This window comes from Oreochromis aureus, linkage group 10 (assembly GCF_013358895.1).
Source record: "Oreochromis aureus strain Israel breed Guangdong linkage group 10, ZZ_aureus, whole genome shotgun sequence".
Taxonomy (NCBI): Eukaryota; Metazoa; Chordata; class Actinopteri; order Cichliformes; family Cichlidae; genus Oreochromis; species Oreochromis aureus.
The window spans coordinates 1,205,759-1,232,264 of record NC_052951.1 but is presented as its reverse complement, the minus strand read 5'-3'; the positions used below and the strand labels follow the sequence as shown (position 1 = coordinate 1,232,264).

Here is a 26,506-nt window from a genome sequence, read left to right as displayed (position 1 = left end):
ACTGGTGGGTTCTTAACAAGAACTGCTTATCAATTGCAGAGCTTTCCATGTCAGCTCGAAGAGTTTGGAAGCCTTCAGTTGATACATTGTCATTGGGAATATCCTGTACAGCGCACCATTCAACCGATATGTTTGGTCAATATGTTTGGTAGAGAACACTATTAAACAAATAAGAGGCAGAACAGGCTGAAACTGTCATGGTCCTGGGTCAGTGACACAGTGTTTTTGGTTGTTGTACTTTTACTTTTGATAGTTTTATGTATTATGACTGTGTTTTGGTTTACCAGGGTTTAGTTGTGCTCCCTCTGTTTGGTGTCATCCCTGCTTGTGTATCCCCTTTAGTGTAGTAGGGTCTCTGTGTTAGTCCACGTCTCTGAGTCTGTGTCATTACGTGCATGTGTAAGTTCCTGTTTTATTGTGAAGGTCTGCGTCTTATGTGAGTGCTTTCAGTTTGCCTTCCTTGTCTCGTCACGTTAATCACTCCCAGCTGTGTCCCCCACCTGTGTGTAATCTCCCTGTGTTTCTCTGAGTGTATTTAAGTCGTGTCTTCTGTCTTAGTAGTTGCTGGTTCGTCTGCGTCTCTCCGTCCATATCCTCCGTCCGTCATGTCGTGTCCTCCTTGTGCTCTCTGCTCCCGTGTGTCGGCACTCCCGGTGCTCGCTGCTCTTCATGCCTCCCACGCACCTCCTGCAGGGAACAATAGCGGCAGCTGTCAGCACACTTAACAATGGCAGGCATGCACTTAACGACAAAACCTAAACTGGGTGACTAACGTGGGGTCTCACGCAATGATCCCGTGTCGGTGGGAGCTCCAAGACTCTCTTAAGTAGCTCCCCCGACGAGGCCTGATCAGCAGCATGAAAGATGATAAATAGGGGGCTGGTTGAATTAAAAATAGCCAATTTTTGTTGATCTCCTGTAATATTTAGGTCATGCTCTGTAATATAAATGTCACTATAGATCATTTGCTTGGTGTTTGCCAGGAAACATGATAATATTCATTTTGTGCATAAAAATGTGTGGCTTTTGTCATTACATTCAATTAGCGTGTGGTTGTTATAGGTGTATAAATGCTACACATGAGTAATTTTACCCTGCTGATTGGTAGGGTAAAATTACTATGACATCATAATATCTGATACATAATATCCCCGCTTTTGTGGTAAAAAGTATACAATGTTTTTAATATGTCATAGTGTTTCCCTCTGCGTGGACTCTAAACCTGTCCCTGCTCTTTCTGCTCAGTATGTAAGATGTTTAGCTACTCCTTTAGTAATTACTGATACTGTACTAAATGAAGCCCGTTATCACCGGTGGAGGTCAGAGTCACTGAACTGGAGATGTGTCCATAGTGAATTGTGTTCCACGGGCCAGATCAGCAATGAAGATGAAGGCAAATTACAGAAAATCATAATTCAAGCAGTAGTGACATCAATCTGAGTTCACTAAAATGAATATTGAATCATGTGTAACTTTTCCAGAAACAATGTCGGACTTTTCTTTCGCTGCATGTTCTCCTTAAGTTGCTGGTTGTCTGGCTTTATAGATTATTGATGTTAGGAGAGATGAATCCATTGCACTATGAATGGGGCAACTCTCGTTTCTGGCCAGATTTATTAAATTACCCAAAATGACTATCCAGAGTTGGGACCAGGAAGCAGCATCATAGATTAACTCCCGTCATTCCCCCTAAACCCCATTCCACATAGAGACTGTGTCTGTCCTAGACCACCAAAGAAAATCATCAAGAAATGATTTAAAATTAAAAATTACAAAGAAAGAACAATCTAGTATCATCAAGTGCACCAAAGGGTAAAACAGCAAAATGTGGATTATTAAACATTAGGTCTCTTTTTATACATGAATTAATATTCGATTAACATATTGATTTACTCTGCTTCACAGAAACCTGGTTAGAGCAGAATGATTATGTTAGTTTAAATGAATAAACACTCCTGAGTCATACTAACTATCAGAATCCCTGAGGCACAGGCCGAGGAGAGGGTGTGGCAGCAATTTTTTACTGCACCTTCTTATTCAACCAAAAACCCAGACAGAGATGTAATTCATTTGAAACCCTGATGCTTAGCCTCGCCCACCCTAGCTGTAAAAGTCAAACAGTTTTATTCTGTTGCCCACCTGGGCATTACAGAGAGTTTCTGTCTGATTTCTCAGACTTTTATCTAATTTAGTGCTCAGCTCAGATAATTGTGGGTGATTTTAACATCCATCTAGATGCTAAAAATGACAGCCTCAATAATAATAACAATAATAATAATAATAATAAATTTTATTTGAAAGCGCCTTTCAAAACGCTCAAGGACACTGTACACAGCAGAATGATAAAAGCAACATAAAAGCAAGCAGTTTACACTATCATAAAAGCATAAGACATAAAACAAATTTAAAATAGAGTGGAGAGGTTATGTGGGATAAGCTATTTTGAACAAGTGAGTTTTGAGTTGGGACTTAAAGAGAGAGAAGGAAGAGATATTTCTTAAATCAGGAGGTAGGGAACTCCAGAGTCGAGGAGCAGAGCAGCTGAAAGCCCTGCTCCCCATGGTGGCAAGACGGGGGGAGGGGACGGAGAGAGAAAGAGAAGAAGAAGATCTGAGACACCGAGATGGGATGGTGATCTGAACCAGATCAGAGAGATATGGAGGGGAGAGATGATGAATAGCCTTAAATGTGTACAACAGTATTTTGAAATTGATGTGATATTTGACCGGGAGCCAATGAAGCTGCTGCAGGACAGGAGTGATGTGATGGATAGAAGGGGTCCTGGTGATGATACAGGCAGCAGAGTTCTGGACATGTTGAAGCTTGTGGATGGATTTTTGAGTAAGACCAAAAAGAAGTGAATTACAATAATCAATCCGGGAAGTAACAAGGCTGTGAACAAGAATGGCAGTGGCATGTGGGGTGAGAAAAGGACGGAGACGATTAATGTTGCGCAATTGAAAATATGCGGACCGAGTAACATTATTAATGTGTGAATTAAAACTTTTCACTGAGGAAGAAACGGAGACCGGCGAGTTATTGACAGTAATAAAGAAACTGTTGGTTCTGGATAATGTTGATTTTGTCAACACAGCATTTAATCTGTAATTAGACTCAATTGGCTTCTATCAAAATGTTGCAATTTGGAGCTTTACAATAAGCTATATAAATAAAACTGAATTGAATCAAATTCTCTCAAATGGATATGTACCACACACAGGCCTTCAAGCTGGCTGTAGTTAAACCTTTACTTAAAAAGCATCTCTAGACCCAGCTGTCTTAGCTAATTATAGGCTTATTAAAGGTTAATCTCCAACCTTCCTTTCATATCAAACATCCTTGAAAGAGTAGTTGTCAAACAGCTAACAAATCATCTGCAGAGGAATGGCTTATTTGAAGAGTTTCAGTCAGGTTTCAGAGCTCATCACAGCATAGAAACAGCTTTAGTGAAGGTTACAAATGATCTTCTTATGGCCTCTGACAGTAGACTCATCTCTGTCCTTGTCCTGCTAGACCTCAGTGCTGCGTTCGATACTGTTGACCATAATATCCTATTAGAGCGATTAGAGCACGCTGTAGGTATTACAGGTACTGCACTGCAGTGGTTTGTATCATATCTATCTAATAGACTCCAATTTGTACATGTAAATGGAGAGTCCTCTTCACACACTGAGGTCAATTATGGAGTTCCACAGGGTTCAGTGCTAGGACCAATTCTGTTTACATTATACATGCTTCCCTCAGGCAGTATCATCAGAAGATATTGCAAATTTGCAGATGACAACCAACTCAATCTATCCATGAAGCCAGATAACACACACCAGTTAGTTAAACTGCAGGAATGTCTTAAAGACATAACATACAGAGTCATTTCTGACCAGGATATGTCCCTGAATATGCATAATAAACAAATGTGCAGAATGCTTACTTTCACTTGCGCAGTAGCAGTTCCTAAATGCTGCCCCAAGAATATTGACAAGGGCTAGAAATAGAGTACAGGGTGGGCCATTTATATGGATACACCGTAATAAAATGGGAATGGTTGGTGATATTAAAGTCCTGTTTGTGGCACATTAGTATATGTGAGGGGCAAACTCCTCAAGATGGTGGTGACCATGGTGGCCATTTAGAAGTCGGCCATCTTGGATACAACTTTTGTTTTTCAATAGGAAGAGGGCCATGTGACACATCAAACTTATTGGTAATGTCACAAGAAAAACAATGGTGTGCTTGGTTTCAACGTAACTTTATTCTTTCATGAGTTATTTACAAGTTTCTGACCACTTGTAAAATGTGTTCAATGTGCTGCCCATTGTGTTGGATCGTCAATGCAACCCTCTTCTCCCACTCTTCACACACTGATAGCAACACCGCAGGAGAAATGCCAGCAGCACAGGCATCCAGTATCTGTAGTTTCAGGTGCTGCACATCTCGTATCTTCACACCATAGACAATTGCCTTCAGATGACCCCAAAGATAAAAGTCTAAGGGGTCAGATCGAGACCTTGGGGCCATTCATCTGGCCCACGACGACCAATCCACTTTCCAGGAAACTGTTCATCTAGGAATGCTCGGACCTGGCACCCATAATGTGGTGGTGCACCATCTTGCTGGAAAAACTCAGGGAACGTGCCAGCTTCAGTGCATAAAGAGGGAAACGCATCATCATGTAGCAATTTCAAATATCCAGTGGTCTTGAGGTTTCCATTGATGAAGAATGGACCCACTATCGTTGTACCCCATATACCACACCAAACCATCACTTTTGTTGTTCCAACAGTCTTGGAGGGATCCATCCAATGTGGGTTAGTGTCAGACCAATAGCGGTGGTTTTGTTTGTTAACTTCACCATTCACATAAAAGTTTGCCTCATCACTGAACAAAATCTTCTGCGTAAACTGAGGGTCCTGTTCCAGTTATTGTTTTGCCCATTCTGCAAATTCTGTGCGCCGATCTGGGTCATCCTTGTTGAGATGCTGCAGTAGCTGGAGTTTGTAAGGGTGCCATTTGTGAGTAGCTAATATCCGCCCGAAGGATGTTCGACTAATGCCACTCTCCAGTGACATGCGGCGAGTGCTACGCTGTGGGCTCTTGCTGAATGAAGCTAGGACAGCCACTGATGTTTCTTCATTAGTGACAGTTTTCTTGCATCCACATTTTGGCAAATCCAACACTGAACCAGTTTCACGAAACTTAGCAAGCAGTTTGCTAACTGTAGCATGGGAGATGGGTGGTCTCGTAGGGTGTCTTGCATTGAAATCTGCTGCAATGACCCGGTTACTGCGTTCACCAGATATCAACACAATTTCGATCCGCTCCTCACGTGTTAACCTCTTCGACATGTCAATGTCTGTGAACAAAGAGAAACTTGCAAATAACTCATGAAAGAATAAAGTTACGTTGAAACCAAGCACACCATTGTTTTTCTTGTGACATTACCAATAAGTTTGATGTGTCACATGGCCCTCTTCCTATTGAAAAAACAAAAGTTGTATCCAAGATGGCCGACTTCTAAATGGCCACCATGGTCACCACCCATCTTGAGGAGTTTGCCCCCTCACATATACTAATGTGCCACAAACAAGACTTTAATATCACCAACCATTCCCATTTTATTACGGTGTATCCATATAAATGGCCCACCCTGTACAAACTTCTCCTATACTGGCTTGTCCTAATTGGTTTTCTGCTAAAATCAGAATATAATTTAAAGTCCTTCCCATCACATAAGAGGGCATCATTTTTAATCACATTTATAATCACATAAAGCTGGATGTTTAGACCTTTTACTCTCTCAGCTGTGATGACACAGACCTGACAGTTTCTTGAACTGGTTGTGATCAATTAATAATGTCCACGTTTTCCTATGTTTTCCCTTCTAGTCAACTTTATAATAATAAGCTTTGATACAGTACTGTGTAGACAGCCAACATTTTCAGCAACGACCTTCTGTGGATTACCATACCTGTGAAGGGTATTAACGATGATCATTTTGACAACTGTCAATATTCAGTATTCATGTCTGTGAAGGTTCTCAGTCATCCAGGTCATTGTAGTCTAAGGAGCTTGGAAAGAAAAGCGTCTGGACTAGAACTAGAACTAGAACTGAAGAAGCTTCTCAGATGAGAGGTGAAACATCTTCAAGCCACTTAAAGAAGTCCAAATGCTTTTCTTTCCAAGCTCCTTAGATTCAGTATTCATAATCTTCAAATATTTTGAGATACATTAGTATATTCGAGTGTCTGTAAGTTTGTGACAGATGGAGCAAAAGAGAAAGCAAACCAGTGTGTGAAAGTGTGTAATATGATGAGGTTCCTTTTTCGTCAGAGCTAAATTGGGACAAGTGATCTAAGTAGAGCACTATCCCCCTGTGGAGCTCTGGCAGTCACTGAGCTTCAGTGTCTGCACAAAGCTTTACTCAAGCAATTGTGCAATTGTTGTCCACCTTTTAGTCTTCTTTGTGAGCTGAAGATGCTGAGACCTACTGACTCCCCTGAGCTTATGTATTATTTAAACTGTCTGCACAGGGAACCCAGGAAGGTCGTGCTCCACAAGAGTTCCACGGGCTTGGGCTTCAACATCGTAGGTGGTGAAGATGGTGAGGGCATCTTTGTCTCCTTCATCCTTGCAGGAGGGCCCGCTGACTTGAGTGGAGAACTGAGGCGAGGTGACCAGATTTTATCAGTGAGTATGCAAGAGCTACTATACCCACACAGATTTACACACAGTAATCTTTCAAAACATGTTTGTTTTACTGAAATTTTTGATGTTGAAATTCTGATGTCACCTGCGGTTTAATTCATTATGAAAAACCTTAACAGCTCAATAGCAGCCCTATTTGAGGGTCTTTACAGTATAAAGCACCCTGAGGCAGCTGTATTCAGTTTTATATAGACTGAATTGAACTGAATATGCAAACTGCTTATAAACAAATCTGAATAAATATGGAAAGCTGTTTTTATTTGTTGCAGTCTGAATCTCTTTGTAATGCTCTGCACAAGTACAGGCTGACTTTTGTTAAATTAATGTGTTCCAAGGACAATGATAAAATGTGCAATAGTTCAGGTGGCCTAGATTTATTTTCAAAGCAAATGGAACGTGGGTTTTTTCTTCTACAGTATTTCTCCAGTATGATAACAGATAGGTGCTGTGTGTCATAGTTTATTAGCAGGTTTTTTTTAATTAAATCTATTATATATGTACATTTGTAATTGACAGCTATAAATACAAAACTAGTGTTTTTCATCTTTATTGCTTTAATCGCTAAAATAATTAATAATTGATGATGAAAGAGAAATTTCATTCATTGCCAGCGAAAGCTGGGAAAGGGACAATGAAGGACTGCTAATTTGTCTAATACTAAGAAAACACCCAGCAGAACATCTCACAGATAATTAGGTTATTCGGCAGCATGGGAGGATTAGGGGTAAAAAATAGCATTACATAGAGGCTAAGCCTTTCAGAAGGAAAGAAGGAGAAGGGGTTAAGATTGTGTCTGCAAGTTGTTTTAAAATATTGTTTTTAAATCTAAATTTGCAAAGAATGCAGAGATTTAATCAAATAAATATGTATAACTATCTAATCATGGCATGTCTCTGAAAACTACTCTCAGGAAAGAGCCATTTGATGTATCTACAATAAAAAAAAACTGCCATTCAAAATAAAAATAAAACTTCTTTGGGTCTTATCCTATTTGTAGACTAAGATGACTTACAAAACCTGAGTTGTAGTTTGACTGTTCAAAAATTTTAATTATTTGTGGAAATGATTGAACCTGTGTTTTCTGAGCTAACGAGGAAGGGAAACATCCAGCTGTGCAAAAAACTTGTACATCTGTGAAGATACTTTTTATATTGAACATGTAGAACATGTGCTGCCATCCAGACAATCTCCTTTACAAAAGGCTCTGCTAAACCAACAGCATGGCTCCTTTAAAACCCAGGGTCCAGTCCCATCGGTCGATAGTCCCAATCTGTCACGTTAGTGGTGGATCATGATTAAACTTCTAAACAAAAGGAAGCTGAAGCAGCTTGGCAGCTGAAATCAAATAAAAATGGAAAACCTCTCTTTTAAAACTACAGCGATTTAAAAAATATATATTTAGTAGTGCTGTCAAAATTAACGCGTTAACGCAAAGTAATCCGCCATCATGGTCAATGCGATTAACATTTTTAACGCAATTAACGCATCTTGGGTGCAGAATGACTCAAAATCCCTGAAATGTTTCTGTCAACGCATTATTTCCAGCAGTTTGTCCAAGTAGAGTTACCCTCACACATGTGCAAATGGGCAGTTGATCTGGTGACGGGCAGCTGAACCAATCAACTCAATATGGAAGATGATAAACGCACATCGGCCCTCTCCATGGGAAATTTGAGCATTAAAAAAATAACAAGACGGAACAGTCGACCGACATAAAGTCTTATGCACATTGTGCAAGAAGGAATTTTCTTTTCACTGAAGCACTTTCAGCTTAAAATATCACACTGACGCGAAGCATACGTTAGTCGGGGATGCTGCTAGCACTTTGGCTAACACGTCACCCAGCTTGGACAAACCACTCACGGAGCATTGGGGACTCAGTAAGTCGACCTCGGACATGACTGACGCCAAGTGGATTGCAACAAACTGCAGACCTGATAATATCGTTGACATTCCTACAGACGTATTAATATCGCTTTACATAGCTTTGGTTCCTCGTTTCAAGGACTTGAAAACTCTCCCAGAGTGACAGAGAGAGAGGATACATGTTTTTGTTAACCTGAATGTTCAAGATGTTCAATAAACAATAATGTTAAGTGCATGTATTTTCCCTTTTTTTCCCCGAGTCTGTTTGCTCATGCAAAATGAAATGCGGTTAATATTAAATAAAAATGAATGATATTTAATCATGATTAATCAAAATTAATCCAAAGTAACCCTGTGATGAATCTGATTAAACATTTTAAATATTTTGTTTGACAGCACTAATATATATTATATATTAGTGTATACTTACCTATTAGTATATAGTTTTTTTTTAAAAAAGTTTTATTTCACAGGAGAGAACCTGTGCTAAAAGATTGAAGAAAACTATTCAAATTCTCTTTGAATTTTAGCATTTAACATTCTTTGTGTTTATACTTCATTATATTGCATAAATGTCAGTTACAAGCTTAAATATAAAGTTGATAAAATGTAACTGCAACCAGGCTATTGATCAAGTAATTGCCATTCATTGCAATTAAAATTGTGAGATTAATTAGTTAATTTTTTTATCTATTGACAGCACTAATATGTAGTTTTACACATTTAAATTGAAATCAAAATAATTAATGTTGCAGGCTTAAAGTCACATTTCCATTGAATTCAGTTCAATTCATTTATATTTATACAGCACCAAATCACAACAACAGTCGCCTCAAGGTGCTTTATATTGTAAGGTAGACCCTACAATAATACATACAGAGAAAAACCCAACAATCATATGGTCCCCTATGAGCAAGCACTTTGGCGACAGTGGGAAGGAAAAACTCCATTTTAACAGAAAGAAACCTCCAGCAGAACCAGGTTGAGTCTAATAACAGATTAAATGCCATGTTGAGGCTGTCATTTTTAGCATCTAGATGGATAAAATCACCCATGATAATTATTTGATCTGAGCTGAGCACTAAATCAGATAAAAAGTCTGAGAAATCAGAGAGAAACTCTGTGTAAGGCCCAGGTGGACGATAGATGATAACAAGTAAGACTGGTTTCTGAGTTTTACAGCTGGGGTGGACGAGGCTAAGCATCAGGCTTTCAAATGAATTAAAAGTCTGTCTGGGTCTTTGGTTGATTAATAGGCTGGTGTGAAAAATTGCTGCCACACCGCCCCCTCGGCCTGTGCTTCGAGGTTTCTGGTAGTTAGAATGACTCGGGGGTGTTGATTCGTTTAAACTAACATAATCATCCTGCTGCAACCAGGTTTCTGTAAGGCAGAGTAAATCGATTTGCTGATCAATTATTAAGTCATGTACTAACAGAGACTTGGAGGAGAGAGACCTAATATTTAATAATCCACATTTCACTGTTTTACTCTTTGGTTCAGATGTGGATACTGTATTGTTCTTTCTTTTTGATTTTTTATGTTTAAGTTGTTTGTTGCTGGTTTTTAGTTTGTTTTTTTGTCTTTTTGGGAGCTGACACAGTCTCTATGGAGATGGGTTTTGGGGGGTAACAGGAGGAGAGACGCTGCAGAGAGGCGTGTAAGACTGCAACTCTGCATCCTGGTCCCAACTCTGGATAGTCATATTTTGGGGGGTTTAATAAATTTGGCCAGATTTTGAGAAGTGAGAGCTACTCCATCCAAAGTGGGATGGATGCCGTCTCTCCTAAGAAGACCAGGTTTCCTCCAGAAAGTTTCCCAATTATCTATGAAGCCCACCTCGTTTTTTGGACACCACTCAGACAATTTAAGGAGAACATACAGCTAAACATGTCACTCCTGGTCTGATTGGGGAGGGGACCAGGGAAAACTACATTTTCTAAACCATTGCTACTCTGTTTTATGTAGCAACGAAAAGTGGGGATTTCAGAAGAAGACATACAGCTCATTAAATACATGATGGATAACATGGGGTAGAATAATAGTGGAGTAAATCCAGTCTAAAGGATGATGTATCGTTACCTTTACACCTCAAAAAACCCCTGAACTTGTTACTATTTTTACCATCTTCCAGGCTTAAAGAATCATGATCCTATGTCAATCCATTGTTCAGGGAAATTGTATCCAGGAAACTCAATCCAATGAGTCCTTTGCCAAACCAGCATCTCTAGAAGTTACAGTCCTTTGGCTTCCCTCCCTCTACTAACAACTGGACCATGGTTTGCAATTTTAAAAAAGAGGAAGACAGTCTTAATCTCCCCCACTCACCTGAAGCTCAGGTTTACTGTCCTGAATGAACAACAGTCAAAAGTGACAAAATCCATCTTTGGCACTCTGGTAGCTATCTTAAAGGTTGTCTCATTCTGTTCATCTAAACGTTGCATTTTCATTGGAATAAGCATTTCATCAGTCATCCAGGTGACTTGTTCAGTCTCAGCTGACTGCAGGTTTCCCCAAACTTATAAACAGTTCATTTGTGTAATGACTGAAACTAGCACCACTGACTAACAGTGGTCCATCATGGAACTGCCCACTAACCTGTAGGTCTAAACAGACTGCAGGGGTCTGGTCTGACAAGGTAGCTTTTCTGTGTTGTTCCATCCACTTAAGTCTGATCTGAAGTTCAGGTTTACTGTTCTGAATGAACAACATTTTTTGTGCCAGGGTACCAATTTTTGTGGTAGTGTTGTTTGAGGTTTGAAAACAACAGAGGTGCTGCCTTTTGAGAAAATGCTTCTCAGCTATTCCGATACTCCTGACACTGAAGGGATTATTAAGGATTTTTGCTTAGGCAGCAGCTGTCCTTCTTTACTCCAAGATTGCCTGGAGATTTTTTAGGTGCTCTCCCAGCTTTGACAAATGTCCGGCTATGATAATTAGATTTACTGAGGGCCTTTTTGATATAACATTCCTCCGCTTCCATGGCTGCTGTGTCTGTGGGGAAGCTGTTTGCTCTGTGTTGTAGCGTCCTGATGACACTATATGCTCCATTGGATGATGGGAATCTAACCTTAAATATTAGTCAGTGTGCATATGTTTACTGTACACACTGACTTCATATGTCCCCCATTACTGGTGGAAATTTAACAGCCAAAGAAGGCTAGACTTTTTATTTTTCATATTCTCCCTGGTGAACTTATATAAGTTTATAAGTTATAAGTTTAAAAGGCCAGTAAGTATCCTGGAGCAACATACTGTGTGTGAATGCTAAATAGAAAGCATTTAGATGTAGTGGACCAGGAATACAAACTAGGATCGCAGAGAAATCCAGGGAACAAGGGAGAACAGTATTGAGGGACGACACGATAATGAAGCTTGAGTGCTTCCTTTAGCATAGGATACACTTGACCATCCTTTATGACAGGGGAGGAGAAATCTGTCCAAAAATTTAGACAGGGGGAACAAAATTGAACCCAAGGCACATGAGACAGGGACTATCAAAATAAAACAGGAAAAGCAGAGTCAGGAGAAACAAACACACACACACAACAGACTCTCACAGGAGACACAGGGATAAGACACAAAAGGAACCTAACCAACAAGAAACCATCAACCAGAAACACAAGTAAACTCAAAGACATAAAAAGAACTAAAACCAAGATTAAACCGTATAAAACTTGAACTTTTATCTTCTTCATAATGCCAAGGAAAGAATCAAGGATACAAAGTTAAACTCTGACAAATAACAGCTTTTTACATTCCACTCAATGCTAACACTAGCACATCTCTCTCGTTATTGGCAGACACCATACAAACACTACTACAGTGGACCCAACGGCACACATATTACTGCTGGTGATTTTAATCAGGCAAACTTAGAGTCTGTCCTGCCTAGATTTTACCAGCATGTAAGATGTGTGACCAGAGGGGAAAACACTTTGGCTCAAGTTTAAACAAGCATAAAACATGCATACAGAGTGTGTTATCTCCCACACAGAGTCCGGTCTGGCCACTTCTCTGTGATCCTCTCCCCTGAATACATCCACAGACGTATACACAGAAGCAGCACAATTCCTCTGAGTCAAGTGTCTTTGGCAATAAGGACTTGACTGTTCATACTGAAGCTGTTCTATCCATCAAGTTCTGTGTGGGAAATGTAGCAGCAGAAAAATGTACCTGTGCACTATATACTTCAGGAAAGTATATAGTGCTGCCAGAGCTGACCTGAAGAGCAGAATCAGGAAAATTGGAGCATAGAAAATCACCTCTCCCATAATAACCTTTGGTAGGGTATCCAGCGTGTTGTCAACTTCATGAGGCAGACCAACACAGTCATGGTAACGAGCATCACACTTAGCAAAGGAACTTAACACCTTCTTCTCACGCTTTGAGACACCTCCCCCATAATCTACTATTCTGTCTCAACCATTAACACCTCCCAAGTCCCAGTTTTCAGCTCCCAACCATTGACTGTACAGGCTCAGGATGTAAAGTGAATGTTAAGAGGGGTTAGCGCCAGGAAAACATCTGGACTTTTTAGGGAGTCCAGATGTCCAGGGACTGTGTTCACAGTCTTCACCAGAATTTTCAGCCTCTCTCTGAGATAGGCTTTCATCCCAACCTGCCTGAAGTATGCTTTAATTAATCCTGTGTTCAGAGCCTATATCAACCGGCTCTGAACACCACAAAGACAAAGAAGATTATTCTGGATTTTAACCAGAACAGACAAGATGAGAAAAAAGACAAGAAAAATATAAAAATTCCCCACTCACCCCTAGTGCTCCGATTACCACTGGGACCACTGTTACCTTCACCCTCCACATCTTCTCCAGCTCTTCTCTGAGCCCTTGGTACTTCTCAAGCTTCTCGTGTTCCTTCTTCCTGATGTTGCTTTCATTCAGTTTCACTATGTCTATCACGATATCCACCTTGCTCTGCTTGTCCAACACTACTATGTCCGGTTGGTTAACCACCACTATATTGTCCATCTGTATCTGGAAGTCCCACCGAATCTTAGCTTGGTCATTCTCCGCCATCCTTGGGGGCGTCTCCCATTTTGGCCTCGGTACTTCCAGGCCATACTCAGCACAGATGTTTCTGTACACTATGTTGGCCACTTGGTTATGGCGTTCCATGTATGCCCTGCCTGCTAGCTATCTGCTGTTATGTGCTGGATTGTCTCAGGGGCATCTTTACACAGCCTGCACCTGGGGTCTTGCCTGGTGTGATAGACCCCAGCCTCTATGGATCTTGTGCTCAGAGCTTGTTCCTGTGCTGCCATGATTAGTGCCTCTGTGCTGTCTTTCAGTCCAGCTTTGTCCAGCAACTGGTAGGATTTCTGGATGTCAACCACCTCCTCTATCTGCCGGTGGTACATACCGTGCAGGGGCCTGTCCTTCCATGATGGTTCCTCCTCTTTCCTTTGTTTCTGCTGCCTGAGGTGTTCACTGAGCACGCGGTCGGTTGGGGCCATCTTCCTGATGTACTTGTGGATTTTCTTTGTCTCATCCTGGACTGTGGTACTGACACTTACCAGTCCCCATCCTCCTTCCTTACACTTAGCGTACAGCCTCAGGGTGCTGGACTTGGGGTGAAACCCTCCATGCATGGTCAGTAGTTTCCTTGTCTTGATGTCAGTGGCTTCTATCTCCTCCTTTGGTCAACTTATTATCCCAGCCGGGTACCTGATCACGGGCAGGGCATAGGTGTTGATAGCCCGGATCTTGTTCTTACCGTTTAGCTGACTCCTCAGGACTTGCTTTACGCTCTGCAGGTACTTGGTGGTTGCAGCTTTCCTAGTGACCTCTTCATGGTTCCCATTTGCCTCAGTTCCTCAGTTACTTGTAGCTAACCTCTATGTCTGCAATGTTGCCTTCTGGTAGTTCGATCCCCTCAGTTCTGACTACTTTTTCTCTCTTTGTTATCATCCGACTACAATTCTCCAGCCCGAAAGACATTCCAATGTCACTGCTGTATATCCTGGTAGTGTGGATCAGTGAATCAATGTCTTGTTCACTCTTGGCATACAGCTTGATGTCATCCATGTACAGGAGGTGCCTGACAACTGCTCCATTCCATAGTTGGTATCCGTAGTCAGTCTTGTTAATGATCTCACTGAGGGGATTCAGGCCTATGCAGAACAGTAGCGGGGACAGAGCATCTCCTTGGTAGATCCCGCACTTGATGGTGACTTGTGCTATGGGCTTGAAGTTGGAAGTTAGCGTTGTACACCACATCCCCATTGAGTTCCTAATGAAGGCTCTTAGGGTCCTGTTGATCTTGTACAGTTCTAGGCATTCCAGTATCCAGCTGTGGGGCATTGAGTCATAGGCCTTCTTATAATCAATCCAGGCAGTGCCCTGTACACTGGAGGCTGATTGTGCACTGGAGGTGGATTGGTCAGCCTAGTCTTGCAGTCTCAGCTGACTGCTCTGTCTACCAGTAGCTGGTGTTTTGCACGTCTAGTATTCTTGCTAATCCCTTTCTGTGCTCCACTCATGTATTGAGCCATGTGCCTGTTCATGTTAGATGCTATAATGCCTGACAGGAGCTTGTACTGAGTGGTACTGAGGCAAGTTACTGGCCGGTAGTTGGATGGGACCGGTCACTTCTTGGTGATCATCACTGTCCGGCCTTCAGTTTGCCATTCTGGGTGTGGCTGATCTATTAGCAGCTTGGTCATTTGTGCTACCAGACGCCTACTGGCTTTTCAGCCAGTAGGCGTGAACCATGTCGGGGCCTGGTGCTGTCCAACTCCTCATACTGGAGACCCTTTCTTGGATGTCTGCCACTGTGATGGTTACTGGACCCGTTCAGGGAGGTTGCTGTGGTCTGCCCTCAGATCCACTAGCCACTGAGCATTGCTGTTATGGGTTGTGTCCTTCTCCCATATGCTCTTCCAGTATTGCTCCGTCTCCAACCTTGGTGGTGCTGTTCTCATACTGTTCCCCTGCCACTGAGAGTACACCTTGGATGGTTCTGTGGAGAACAGCTGGTTTATTCTCCTGCCTTCAATCTCTCTGGTGTACCCTTTAAAGCAGCTGGCCAAGGCTGTGAGTCTTTGCTTGGCAGTTTCCAAGGCCTGTGGTATGCGACAGTTTGCTGTACTTCTTAGGCACCTTCTTCATCGCACCTTTCTGCAGCTCCAATAGTTGGCTAACCTCCTTTGTGGTGGTTAAAAAGGAATACAAGACTGTAGTTTTGGTTTCAGCAACAGCAGGAAGAAAGAGCATGAGAAAACAGAGAAGTACCAGGGGCTGAATGAACAACTGGTGCAATTGTGGAACGTAAAATCCAGAATGGTCCCAGTGGTAGTAGGAGTAGTAGGAGCTGTAACCCCAGAACTGGAAGCGGGCTCCAGCACTTTCCGCCCACAACATCAGTGGTCTGCATCAGTACTAGGAACAGCTAAGATACTCCATAGAACCTTCGAACTCCCAGGAGGACCCAAGCTTGAGGATCATACCCACATACCTCTCACCTCCCCACAACCCCCACCCCACCTGAGGGGATGAGAGATTGTGAAAATTTTCAGCTTTAATTTTAATTAAGGGCTTTGACAATTGTCATTTGGAAAAAATCACAATAAAATTGATAAATGGGTTAAACTAAATCTGAAGCTGAATTGTCCTCCTATTAATGGACACCATGCATTAACACTGAGGTGAAATAAAGTACACTTTTTTTGTATTGCAGGTCAATACACAATATACAGTAAAGCAAACTGTAATAAAATAATTCAACTTTGTTGTTAAAATAGGTCAATGGCATTGACCTACAAGGAGCCACACATGAACAAGCAGCTGCAGCCCTAAAAGGAGCAGGACAAGTGGTCACCATCATTGCTCAGTACAGACCTGAAGGTAAGTCAGCTGAAAAAAGTTAATATACTTTACAAGCACACCAATTATGTGGTGTAAATGCCTTATTAATCAGCGCAAACATGCACAGGACAATTCTTAAATAGATCTTTGCGGGCCTCTAAGTAAATTGGCTATAATTGGGCCAAGTGATGACCTCCTTATGTACAGTTGTCCACATAAGGTCACATACCCTGGCAGAATTTATGATTTCCTGACCATTTTTCAGACAATATGAATGATAACACAAAAACTTTTCTTTCATTCATGGTTGGTGTTTGGCTGATGCTGTTTATTATCTGTCATATATTGGGTTGTTATACTCAATGTTCCATTGAGGTGTCAACAAGGTATCATGAGGTACAAGCTGGAGGCCATCTATGTCCCTGGCAAAACGCTTGTCATTCAAGAGTCAAGATTCAAAGTGTTTATTGTCATGTGTACAGAAGAAATAGCATTTCAATAAACACTTTGAATCTTGAATCTCGAATGACATCGCCAATACATTGTCGCAGTGCTGCATTGCCACGCCTGTCTGGCACAGAGGCCAACACAGACAAGGGAGCCCCTCATCTCCGCACCTTTGCCGGATTGTCCATGGCAAAGGATAGCCCTGGATCTCTGTGAACACAACCAGAATAATTACCTTGTCGTGTCAGACTACTACTTAAGTTTTTTGGAAATACTGCATCTACCATCCACGACCACCACTCAGGTTGTTCAGAAGGGAGCTAGAGGAGGAAGCTGGAGGAGTAGCTCCAGCAGAGCAACACCAGAGGTGCGAGGAGAGGACTGAACACCATCACTGGACGAAGCACAGTGAGCAGAGGGGGTCCAGAGTCTGGAGACCAGGTTTGGCCTAACAGATTGAACCAGTTTTTAACATGTTTGATTCAGAAGGCCTTCCCTCCCCCATCCACCAGAGCTCTTCACACCTCCTTCACACCTCTCTCCAACCCCCCATAGCACCGGGAAGATCAGATGCACCTCACCTGCCCCTTTTCCCTTAACAACTCTACTGCCTCCTTCCCCCACGCCAGTCATCAGGAGCGACCCACCCCCACCCCACACTGCAGCATCTCCATCACAACTGACCAGGTGTGAAGTCAGCAGAGGAAAACGAGGAAGGCCACGGGTCTGGATGGAATCAGCTCCAGACTACTGAGGGACTCTGCAGATCAACTCTATGAGGTTATCACATACATCTTTAACCTCAGTCTCAGCCTGGAGAGGGTCCCCATTCTGTGGAAGACCTCCTGTGTGGTGCTGGTCCCAAGGAGCCGAACCACTTCAGACCCGTTGCACTTACGTCACACCTGATGAAGACCATGGAGAGGATCATACCACATACACCACTTTCGCCCACTAGTCGAGAGAGACGTAGACCCGCTGCAGTTTGCCTACCAGCTGAACATCGGGGTGGATGACACTGTCACCTACCTGCTGCATCAGGCCTTCTCTCATCTGGAGAGCGCCAGGTGCACTGTGAGAGTCATGTTTTTTTATTTCTGGGGTGCCTTCAACACAATCCAGACCTCAGTGCTAAGTGGGAAGCTGCAGGGAACGGGAGTAGACCATCATTGTCCTCGTGGATTGTTGACTACCTCACCAGTAGATCCCAGTATGTGAGGCTGCGGGACTGTGTGTCTGAGGTGGTAGTCTGTAGAATGGGGGCCCCACAAGGAACAGTACTTGCTCCTTCCCTCTTCACCCTGTACACTGCAGACTTTAGTTATAACACGGACACTTGGCATCTCCAGAAGTTCTCAGGCGACAACGCCATTGTGGGTCAGGTGTCGGAGGGAAACGAACTGGAATACGGGGGGGGGGGTCATCAATGACTTTGTCAGTTGGTGCAAACAGAACCATCTTCGCATCAATGCCAGCAAGACGAAGGAGCTGGTGATTGACTTCAGCAAGAAGCCACCCCCTATTACACCAATGAAAATCCAGGGTTTGGACAATGAAACGGTGGAGGAGCACAAATACCTGGGTGTTCACCTCAATAACAAACTGGACTGGTCCACAAACACAAATGCACTTTATAAAAAGGGTCTAAGTTGTCTCCACCTGCTACGGCGGCTGAGATCCTTTGGGGTGAACAGGACACTCCTAAGGACATTTTATGACACTGTGGTGGCGTCTGCTATTTTCTATGCTGTGGTCTGCTGGAGTGGTGGAATGGCAGAGAGGGACAGGGGGAAACTCAACAAGCTGGTCAGGAGGGCCAGCTCTGTCCTGGACTGTCCGCTGAAGTCCATCGAGCAGGTTGGGGAGGAGAGGATGTTGTCTAAGCTAACATCCATCATGGACAACACCTCCCACCCCCTGCGTGAGACAGTACGAGCACTGTTCACTGTACATTTTATACATAGCGCTGCGCATTTTATACATATCTCCGTACAATTTTTCTATACATATTTCTGTACATCGTTACCTGTATATACGAACTTCAGTTGCTTATGTATATAGGACCACTTTGTGTCTCCCTTTTATATTTTATATTCCCCTTGCTATAAGAGCTGTGTAACACCCAAATTTCTCATCCGTGAGATAATAAAGGTTTATTCTATTCTATTATATTCTATATACTGGGTTATGTTAGTGCCCATGTTGCCCATCTGATATGCTTTTGCGGCAGGGCTGCCTAGTGGCAGTTTTATTCCTAGCTGTCGTACCCGTTGTTGTGCTGTTATAACTGATGCTGAGCATATGTTCAATAAAGCAAACATTGTCAAACAACTGTATTTACTCTTTTTAGATAATAATCACAAAACAAACTACCCCACCTACATACCCAGTTCTTACTACCCTGTATTGCCCCCTTTGTCATCAATGACAGCTTGAAGTATTTTGTCGTAGTTGTGGATGAGGCTCTATACTTTCTCAGATGGTAAATCTGCCCATTCTTCCTGGCAAAAAGCCTCCAGTTCCTGTATTTCTTGGGCTGTCTTGCATGAACTGCATGTTTGAGGTCTCCTCAGAGTGGCTCAATGATATTGAGGTCAGGAGACTGGCATGGCCTCTCCAGAACCTTCACTTTATTTTGCTGTAGCCAATGACAGGCCAACTTGGCCTTGTGTTTTGCATCTCTGTCATTTCGAAATGTCCAAGTACGTCACATTAGCAGCTTCCAGGCTGATGAATGCAAAATTTCCTCCATTTTTTTCCAGCTTCCAGCTTACTGCATTCCTATCGACATCAATTCTGACCAAATATCCTGTGCCTTTGTAGCTCACACATCCCCAAAACATCAGCTATCCATCACCATGTTTCACATCAGGAATGGTGGCCCTTTCACCGTTCGCCTTGTTGACTCCTCTCCAAGTGGCAAACGTTCAGTTTAAGTCCCATCACTCTAAATTACCTTGTGCCAGAAGGTTTGAGGCTTGTCTCTGTGCTGCATATTGTAAGTGGACTACTTTGCGGCATTTGTGTTGTAATCTTTTTCCTCTGGCAACTCGACCATGCAGCCCATGTTTCTTCAAGTCCCTCCTTACTGTGCATCTTGAAACAGCCACACCACATTTTTTCAGAGAGTCCTGTATTAAGCCTGAAGTTATTTGTACATTTTTCCTTGCATCCCCAACAATTTTTCTGGCACTTGTGGCTGAAATTTTAGTTGGTCTACTTGACTGTGGTTTGGTTTCAATAGAACCCCCAATTTTCCACTTCTTAATTAGAGTTTGAACACTGCTGATATTTTCTTATATACCTTTCCTTTTTTATAAAGTTCAACTACCTTTTCCCACAGATCCTTTGACAATTCTTTTGCGATGGTGACATTTCATAGCCACTCTAACCTTTTTGTGTCAAGTTGTGTGCAAGTCACCAGGGTATGTAAACTTTTCATCTGGGTCATTTGGGTAGTTTGTGTTGTGTTATGAGATAAAAAGAGTAACCACAGTTTGACAATAAATGGCCTCAGCCAACAACGTGTGAAAGAAAAGGTTTTGTGTTATCATCCATACTGTCTGAAAAATGGGTAGGAAATCATAAGTTCTGCCAGGCTATGTAAACTTATGAGCACAAACACCTATGTAATTAGCACCTATGCACTTATATTGAATGGACACAATATAAGAATCTCACAGAAGTCTTTTCACTCTTGAACACGTTGTCAGACAAAGAATAGTTCATTGTAGTGTAAAAATGTTTCTTTATTGCAATATCTGTATTGGAAACACCCCATACACAAGCAAATGAAACACAGCCACAATGAATATATGTGTGGACAAGATGTTTGCAGACCAATTTACAGCATTTCAAGAAAATATATTATTGTGAAGTTTATTCACAGAGGCAGCATATACGTCAAATACGTCCAGAGTGTTTCACAAATAAAGAAGAGAACCAAAGTATTTTTTTAGTTCCCATTTAATGTGAACAACCCCTTAAGTGTATTTTAAGTGTATTTCTCATTAATGAGATTTAAGTTTAGTTTTTGTGTCATTTTTAATCTTATCTTCTATCAGAATTCCTCTCTAGGAGCTACGTGGAACTCAGTGAAGTGTTGATCAGCTGATCAGAAATCTAAAACAATTTGCTTCCCCAAATAGGTTATTGGTTTTAATGGGAAAGATTTTTATTGAGAGTACTGCAAAGGTGATTGGGGGTGGACGTGGGCAATATAGCCTCAAAATGATATCAAAATATTTAAAGAAAATTTGCAATAATCATATTTATGACAATACAGAATCAATCTATGTAATTAGTAAACAGAAAGTACTTAAACATAGAAGAAAGTGCTTGTATGAATGAGGCATGTTGTATAAAGTATTTTCATACCTTGGCATCTTGTATCTTGGGTAGAGCGTGAACCACTTGCTTTTCCAACATGTAACTGCATCAGTAGTTTCCATCCACCATTTGCTCTTTCTGCCGTGTGGATTGCAACTAGCAAGTGCAGCTGGTAATGCTCGGGTCATTTGATCATATTTGGGTCCATCACCAGCTGCTAGCTTCTGCTCCTTCACAGCCTGATTGTGTTTTTGGCTCAGGTGATAGATGAAACAAGTTTGTGGTTTCCCACATTAAGAGGAACAATTTTATTGCATACTATGCAAAGTACTGTGTTTTGTTGAAGGTTGTTGAAGTAATCATCTCATTTAACAAGCATTCTGCTTCTTTAAACTGATTTTTTGCTAAATTTCAAGCCACTGATTTAATGTCATCACCATGTTTACTCCACTCCACCAGGTTTATGACCTGACGAAGCATTCCTTATCTCCATCCAATTAAAATCTACAACTGGGCACTTTTTAGGCAGTCACTTCAAGTTTTATTTAAAACATCTTAGCGCTATTAGCCAAAACATTTGGTATAACTTAGCACAGTGAACTGTGTGTCCTTAAAAAAACTGAGGAATGTGGAAGCGGTAGGTCTAAAAAATAATCTACAGCAGATAAACAGTATCTGGAAGTCATGTTCTTAAGAAACAGGAGGAAAAAGCCCAGCAAACCCTGACACAGGACCTGAAAGGCATGTCTGGTCCTTCAGTTGATCTATCTACTGTTCATCAGTCTCATCAGAAATGTCTTATTTTGTCTTCGTTTTTGCTAAGGCTGTCAAGAAGTCACGAAGTGAAACAAACAGGTTTATGTGCACTGTAAAAAAAATCCCAAAATAAAAGTATTTTACAGTTTTGTTCTGTTCTTCTAGAATATCATTAAATTTACATAAATAGACTGTGACTTCACATTTCAAATGTAAATTAACGTAAAATCACTGTAATGTAATAAAACATAATTTTCTTGTTTTTTAAATGTATCTGTCTGTACATATGCATATTTAGATTGTTACAATTCATTCACAAATGTATCATGATTTCACAAATATGTGTCCGTTATCTGAAAGATTGAACTGTTAAATTCAAATGTAATGCTATGGAAAAATATATGAAATGATTCTCATAAACTTTTTTTACATCAAATAATTATTATTATTATTGCTATTTAGGGCGATCGTGGCTCAAGAGTTGGCAGTTCGCCTTATAATCAGAAGGTTGCCGGTTCGAGCCCCGGCTCGGACACTCTCGGTCGTTGTGTCCGTGGTCAAGACACTTCACCTACCGCCTACTGGTGTTGGCCAGAGGGGCCGATGGTGCGATATGGCAGCCTCGCCTCTGTCAGTCTGTCCCAGGGCATGCAATCCATTATTATTTAAACCAACTGTTAACTGTATATTTCTGTATATTTAAGTATTATTATTCATATTGCCACATTCATTGACCTTGTTTATAGGTAATTTCATTGTTTAATCACATAAACATGTTCCTAATTTAATGTTTAAAAGCACTTGAAAAAGGCAAAATCCCATGTAAAATTAGGGCAACAAACTGTATTGTCATTACTGAAAATAACCGTATTTTTATGAGAAAGTTATTTTCTGTTATTTTATGGTATTATTTTGGCGCCCCAGCTGCCGGAATATTACTGTTTTTCTAGGATTTTCTTTTTAACAGTGTGTATAAAGTTTAAGTTGTCATCAGTATAGACAGAGGAGGTAAGGAGAGAGGTACAACAGTGAGTGTCTACAGCCATCAGTGAAACACAGTAAAGGCTCCATCATGGTCATACCACCCTGAGGATGCAAAGATCTTGTCTGATCTTGGAAGCTAATCAGGGTTGGGCCTGGGTACTTGGGTGGGACGCTGCCTCCCCGTTGGTGTGTTAATGCCAGTGTGTCCACCTAACATTGTCTAGTATTTTTCCTATGGCCTTGTGCTGTATGGCTGTGGCAGTTTCTTTCAACCCTCTATTCTATAATACATGTGTAGTAAAAGATAAACGTGTGATAAAAATTGTGAGGTAATTGTGAATATAAATAAGGAGACAATGCATAGTATAGTGTGTGTGTGTGTGTGTGTGTGTGTGTGTGTGTGTGTGTTTCATAGTGTAATCTCTATGTGCTTTATCCAAAGTGCACACTCTGTTGATTTACCTTCTCATTATTCTCACAGTGTTCATTCACTGTGTGTAGGGATTTGCTAGCTGCAACACTTTAAACATAATAGGCTTGATGTTCTGTCCTTCTACCCTCGCACAGATATAATGGGAGACAATCCCACCTTTGTCAACAATATAAACCATGTATTTATATATTTTTTAAACGCAAAGACAACTTGTTAAATGTCAAACGTCAAGCAAGAATGATCATTTATGAAGCATGAACTAGGCATAATTCAAACCCTGGACATTTGTTCTGAAAAAAACACAACTGTTACAGATTAAACACTGTCAATATTTCTGCTAATTTATTACAAGTCTGCAAAGTTTTTATGATTTCAGCAACTTTTCTAATATCGACTTCAGCTTCCTCACCTGTCTTCAGCAGACAGTTGAGCTTCTTCGCCACGCCAGTTTAGCTCGCCAGGGTTGAGTGCCAAACACTGTCTATGAAACAGTGTTCAATAAATTGGTGCTTTAATATTAATATTTATTATGTTTCTGGTTAAAACAGGAAAAACAGTAAGTGGCTCACTTTTGTATTGCCAAAGTGAGTCACCAGTTCAGTGCAGAACTGGTGGATTCTCCTGCACTGGAACAGGAGGCTCCCCCAGTTGGAAGTAAAGCTAGGGTCTGTGGTGCAGAGTATTTGGGTGAGGTGCTGCTGGTTCTCCGGACCAACAAGCCTAAGTGCCAGCTGGCTACCAAAGAATTTGCAACAATTTAGAGCAATTTGCCAACAATATGTTTACAAGAAGCAAGAAACAAAGAAACTTAGTGTTTGTCTCTTAGTAGGAGACAAATCAATCAGTCCTTTTTTTTGTTTTTGTTATTTAAAAAAGAGGCTAATTATTAGTGAGAAAACTCCTACAACAATATAGCCAGCCACAGCCACAGTGATTTTATACTGAGACATTGCCAGACTCACAGTCTTGCATTCCTTCTTCTTTTTCTTTTGCTCCCTTCAGGTGTTGCCTCTCACCTGCCTCACCCTGTCTGTAACATCCTCCTCTGTCGCATAAACTCCCTCCATGTCCTCATCAGCATATATAAATATACGAATATGTTTTCAAAGGTAGTCTTATTTTTTTAATTCCTTTTTTCATATATTGCCAAATCACAAGAAAAGTTGCCTCAAAGTGCTTTATATTGCAGTACAAAGAAACAGACAAAACCCCCACAATCATATGATGCTCTATGAGCAGCAGTGGGAAGGAACGTCTCCTCTTTTAGACGTAAAAAAGGAAACCAGTGAATTTGCCTCCTTCTGCTTGTCTCCTATTTCTTTGGGGTGTATTTTTATATATCTCATTGTATTATACAGCAGCTTGTGACACTGTCCTGCTGCTGATGTACTGCAACAGGATAAATGCCTTTGTTTCTATTTTCATAGGTCAGGTATGAATGCATGCTGCTTATAAGAACCCACTGCAGAGAGATAGGTGTTTCCCTTTGTGTATACTGCTGACACACAGATTTGAGATGTGTGTAGACACCAGGGAGAAAGAAACCAAGACAATATAAAAAAAGCACAAGTGGAAACTGACCACGAGACTGAATGTGCAGACAGTTATAGAATATCTAACTGTTAGTCAGCAACAGCTGCTGTATACTTCTCTTCTAAGCTTAACTCCTGAACCTTTATAACTAATAAACGCTGATGGCACAACATCAGTGTTTATTACTTAAAAAGTCCTCAGACAAGATACTGTGTGTGTTTCTGTGTGTTTTAGATAAAAGCACTGCATAAAAGTGTGCGAGAGACAAAGCGTCACACTGATAATGCAGGATAATGAGGACAGCTGAAGACCTAAATATACACAAGAGGTGATTATAGAGAGGGAACCGCAGGTAACACAGCTGAAGCGATCACACAAGGGAACTAAGGGAACTAAAAGGCCTGATCATAAACAGAGCACACGGACATAACCTTACATTGACAGTTATACCTTAAACAATATCTAAATGCAAATTCCATTAAAGATAATTACCTTCTCATGACCTTCTTTGAGTCAGACGGTCAGTGTTGATCCATTCTAATCTTGTCTTGTAGAGTATGGACGTTTTGAGGCCAAAATCCACGACCTGCGGGAACAGATGATGAACCACAGCATGAGCTCTGGGTCAGGATCCCTCCGAACCAATCAGAAAAGATCACTCTATGTTAGGTTAGTCTGTTTTGGATTTTAGATGGTTGTGGTAAATTCAGAGAATGCAGAAAATGAAAAAGCATCCATTCTGCACAAGTCAAACACCCCAGGCTATACAGCAAAGTCACAAAAGCTGCTTTTGTGTTCTTTACTTTTGTAAGCTTGTATGTCTTTATGCATAGTTGTCTGACCCTAACTAAGATGAAGATTTATGTAGATATTCAAATCAGGTTTGAGATGTGTGACTGAAACGGAATCACATTCACTATTTACTCTGAACTGCTAAAATCCTGCATCTAGTTTCTCTTTGCTAATTTAGAATAAAAATCACTTACTGCAAAGAAACAGGAATTATTATTTTATTACTGTTCTTCTTTCATGGAATAGGGCACTTTTTGACTATGAAAAGTCAAAGGACAGCGGTCTTCCCAGCCAAGGGCTCGGCTTCAGGTTTGGGGACATCCTGCATGTCATCAACGCCTCCGATGATGAGTGGTGGCAGGCTCGCCGTGTTACTCCACATGGTGACAGTGAGGAAATGGGCGTCATCCCAAGCAAGAGACGGTAAGAAGTGAATACACTAATGTGTGAAAATACTATTGATTATCAGGCCTAAAGACATTCACTAGACAATGATATGAAAAAAACAGACTCGAGAGGTTTTCTTCTAAACTAGCCATTATCCAAAAACAGGCTCTGTTTTTGATTCAAGTTTATAAATCGCCAAATAACAACAATAGTCACCTCAGGGCACTTACATAGTCAAAGAGCTGAAAACCTTCCTAATAACAATAACCAAAACGTAACGTATCCTGAATAACATGGGTGCAGAATCAAATTCATCTGAAAGGTGTGCGTCTATACAGCAAACAAAGCAATATTTTTTAGGATTTCATCACAAAAATGTCAAAAATATGTTTTTATTATCAAAGAGCAGAACCCATTTGTCAAATGTGGGATTTTTGTTTCTTTGCTTTATGTTTT

At 41.2% G+C, this 26,506-nt stretch overlaps 1 protein-coding gene across 4 annotated transcripts in view; it reads left to right on the top strand.

Annotated features, from left to right (window-relative positions):
- Nucleotides 1–26,506, top strand: part of dlg2 (discs, large homolog 2 (Drosophila)) — a 177,485-nt gene that overhangs the window by 136,668 nt on the left and 14,311 nt on the right. For 3 of the 4 annotated variants that reach the window (XM_039618617.1, XM_039618619.1, XM_039618618.1), the window contains 4 exons: nt 6,528–6,684; nt 16,326–16,428; nt 25,426–25,540; nt 25,910–26,086. In XM_039618617.1, coding sequence (XP_039474551.1) covers nt 6,528–6,684; nt 16,326–16,428; nt 25,426–25,540; nt 25,910–26,086 — 552 coding nt within the window. Of the gene's footprint in view, nt 1–6,527; nt 6,685–16,325; nt 16,429–25,425; nt 25,541–25,909; nt 26,087–26,506 lie in introns of those variants that run through there. The other variant, XM_039618620.1, reaches the window with a different exon arrangement.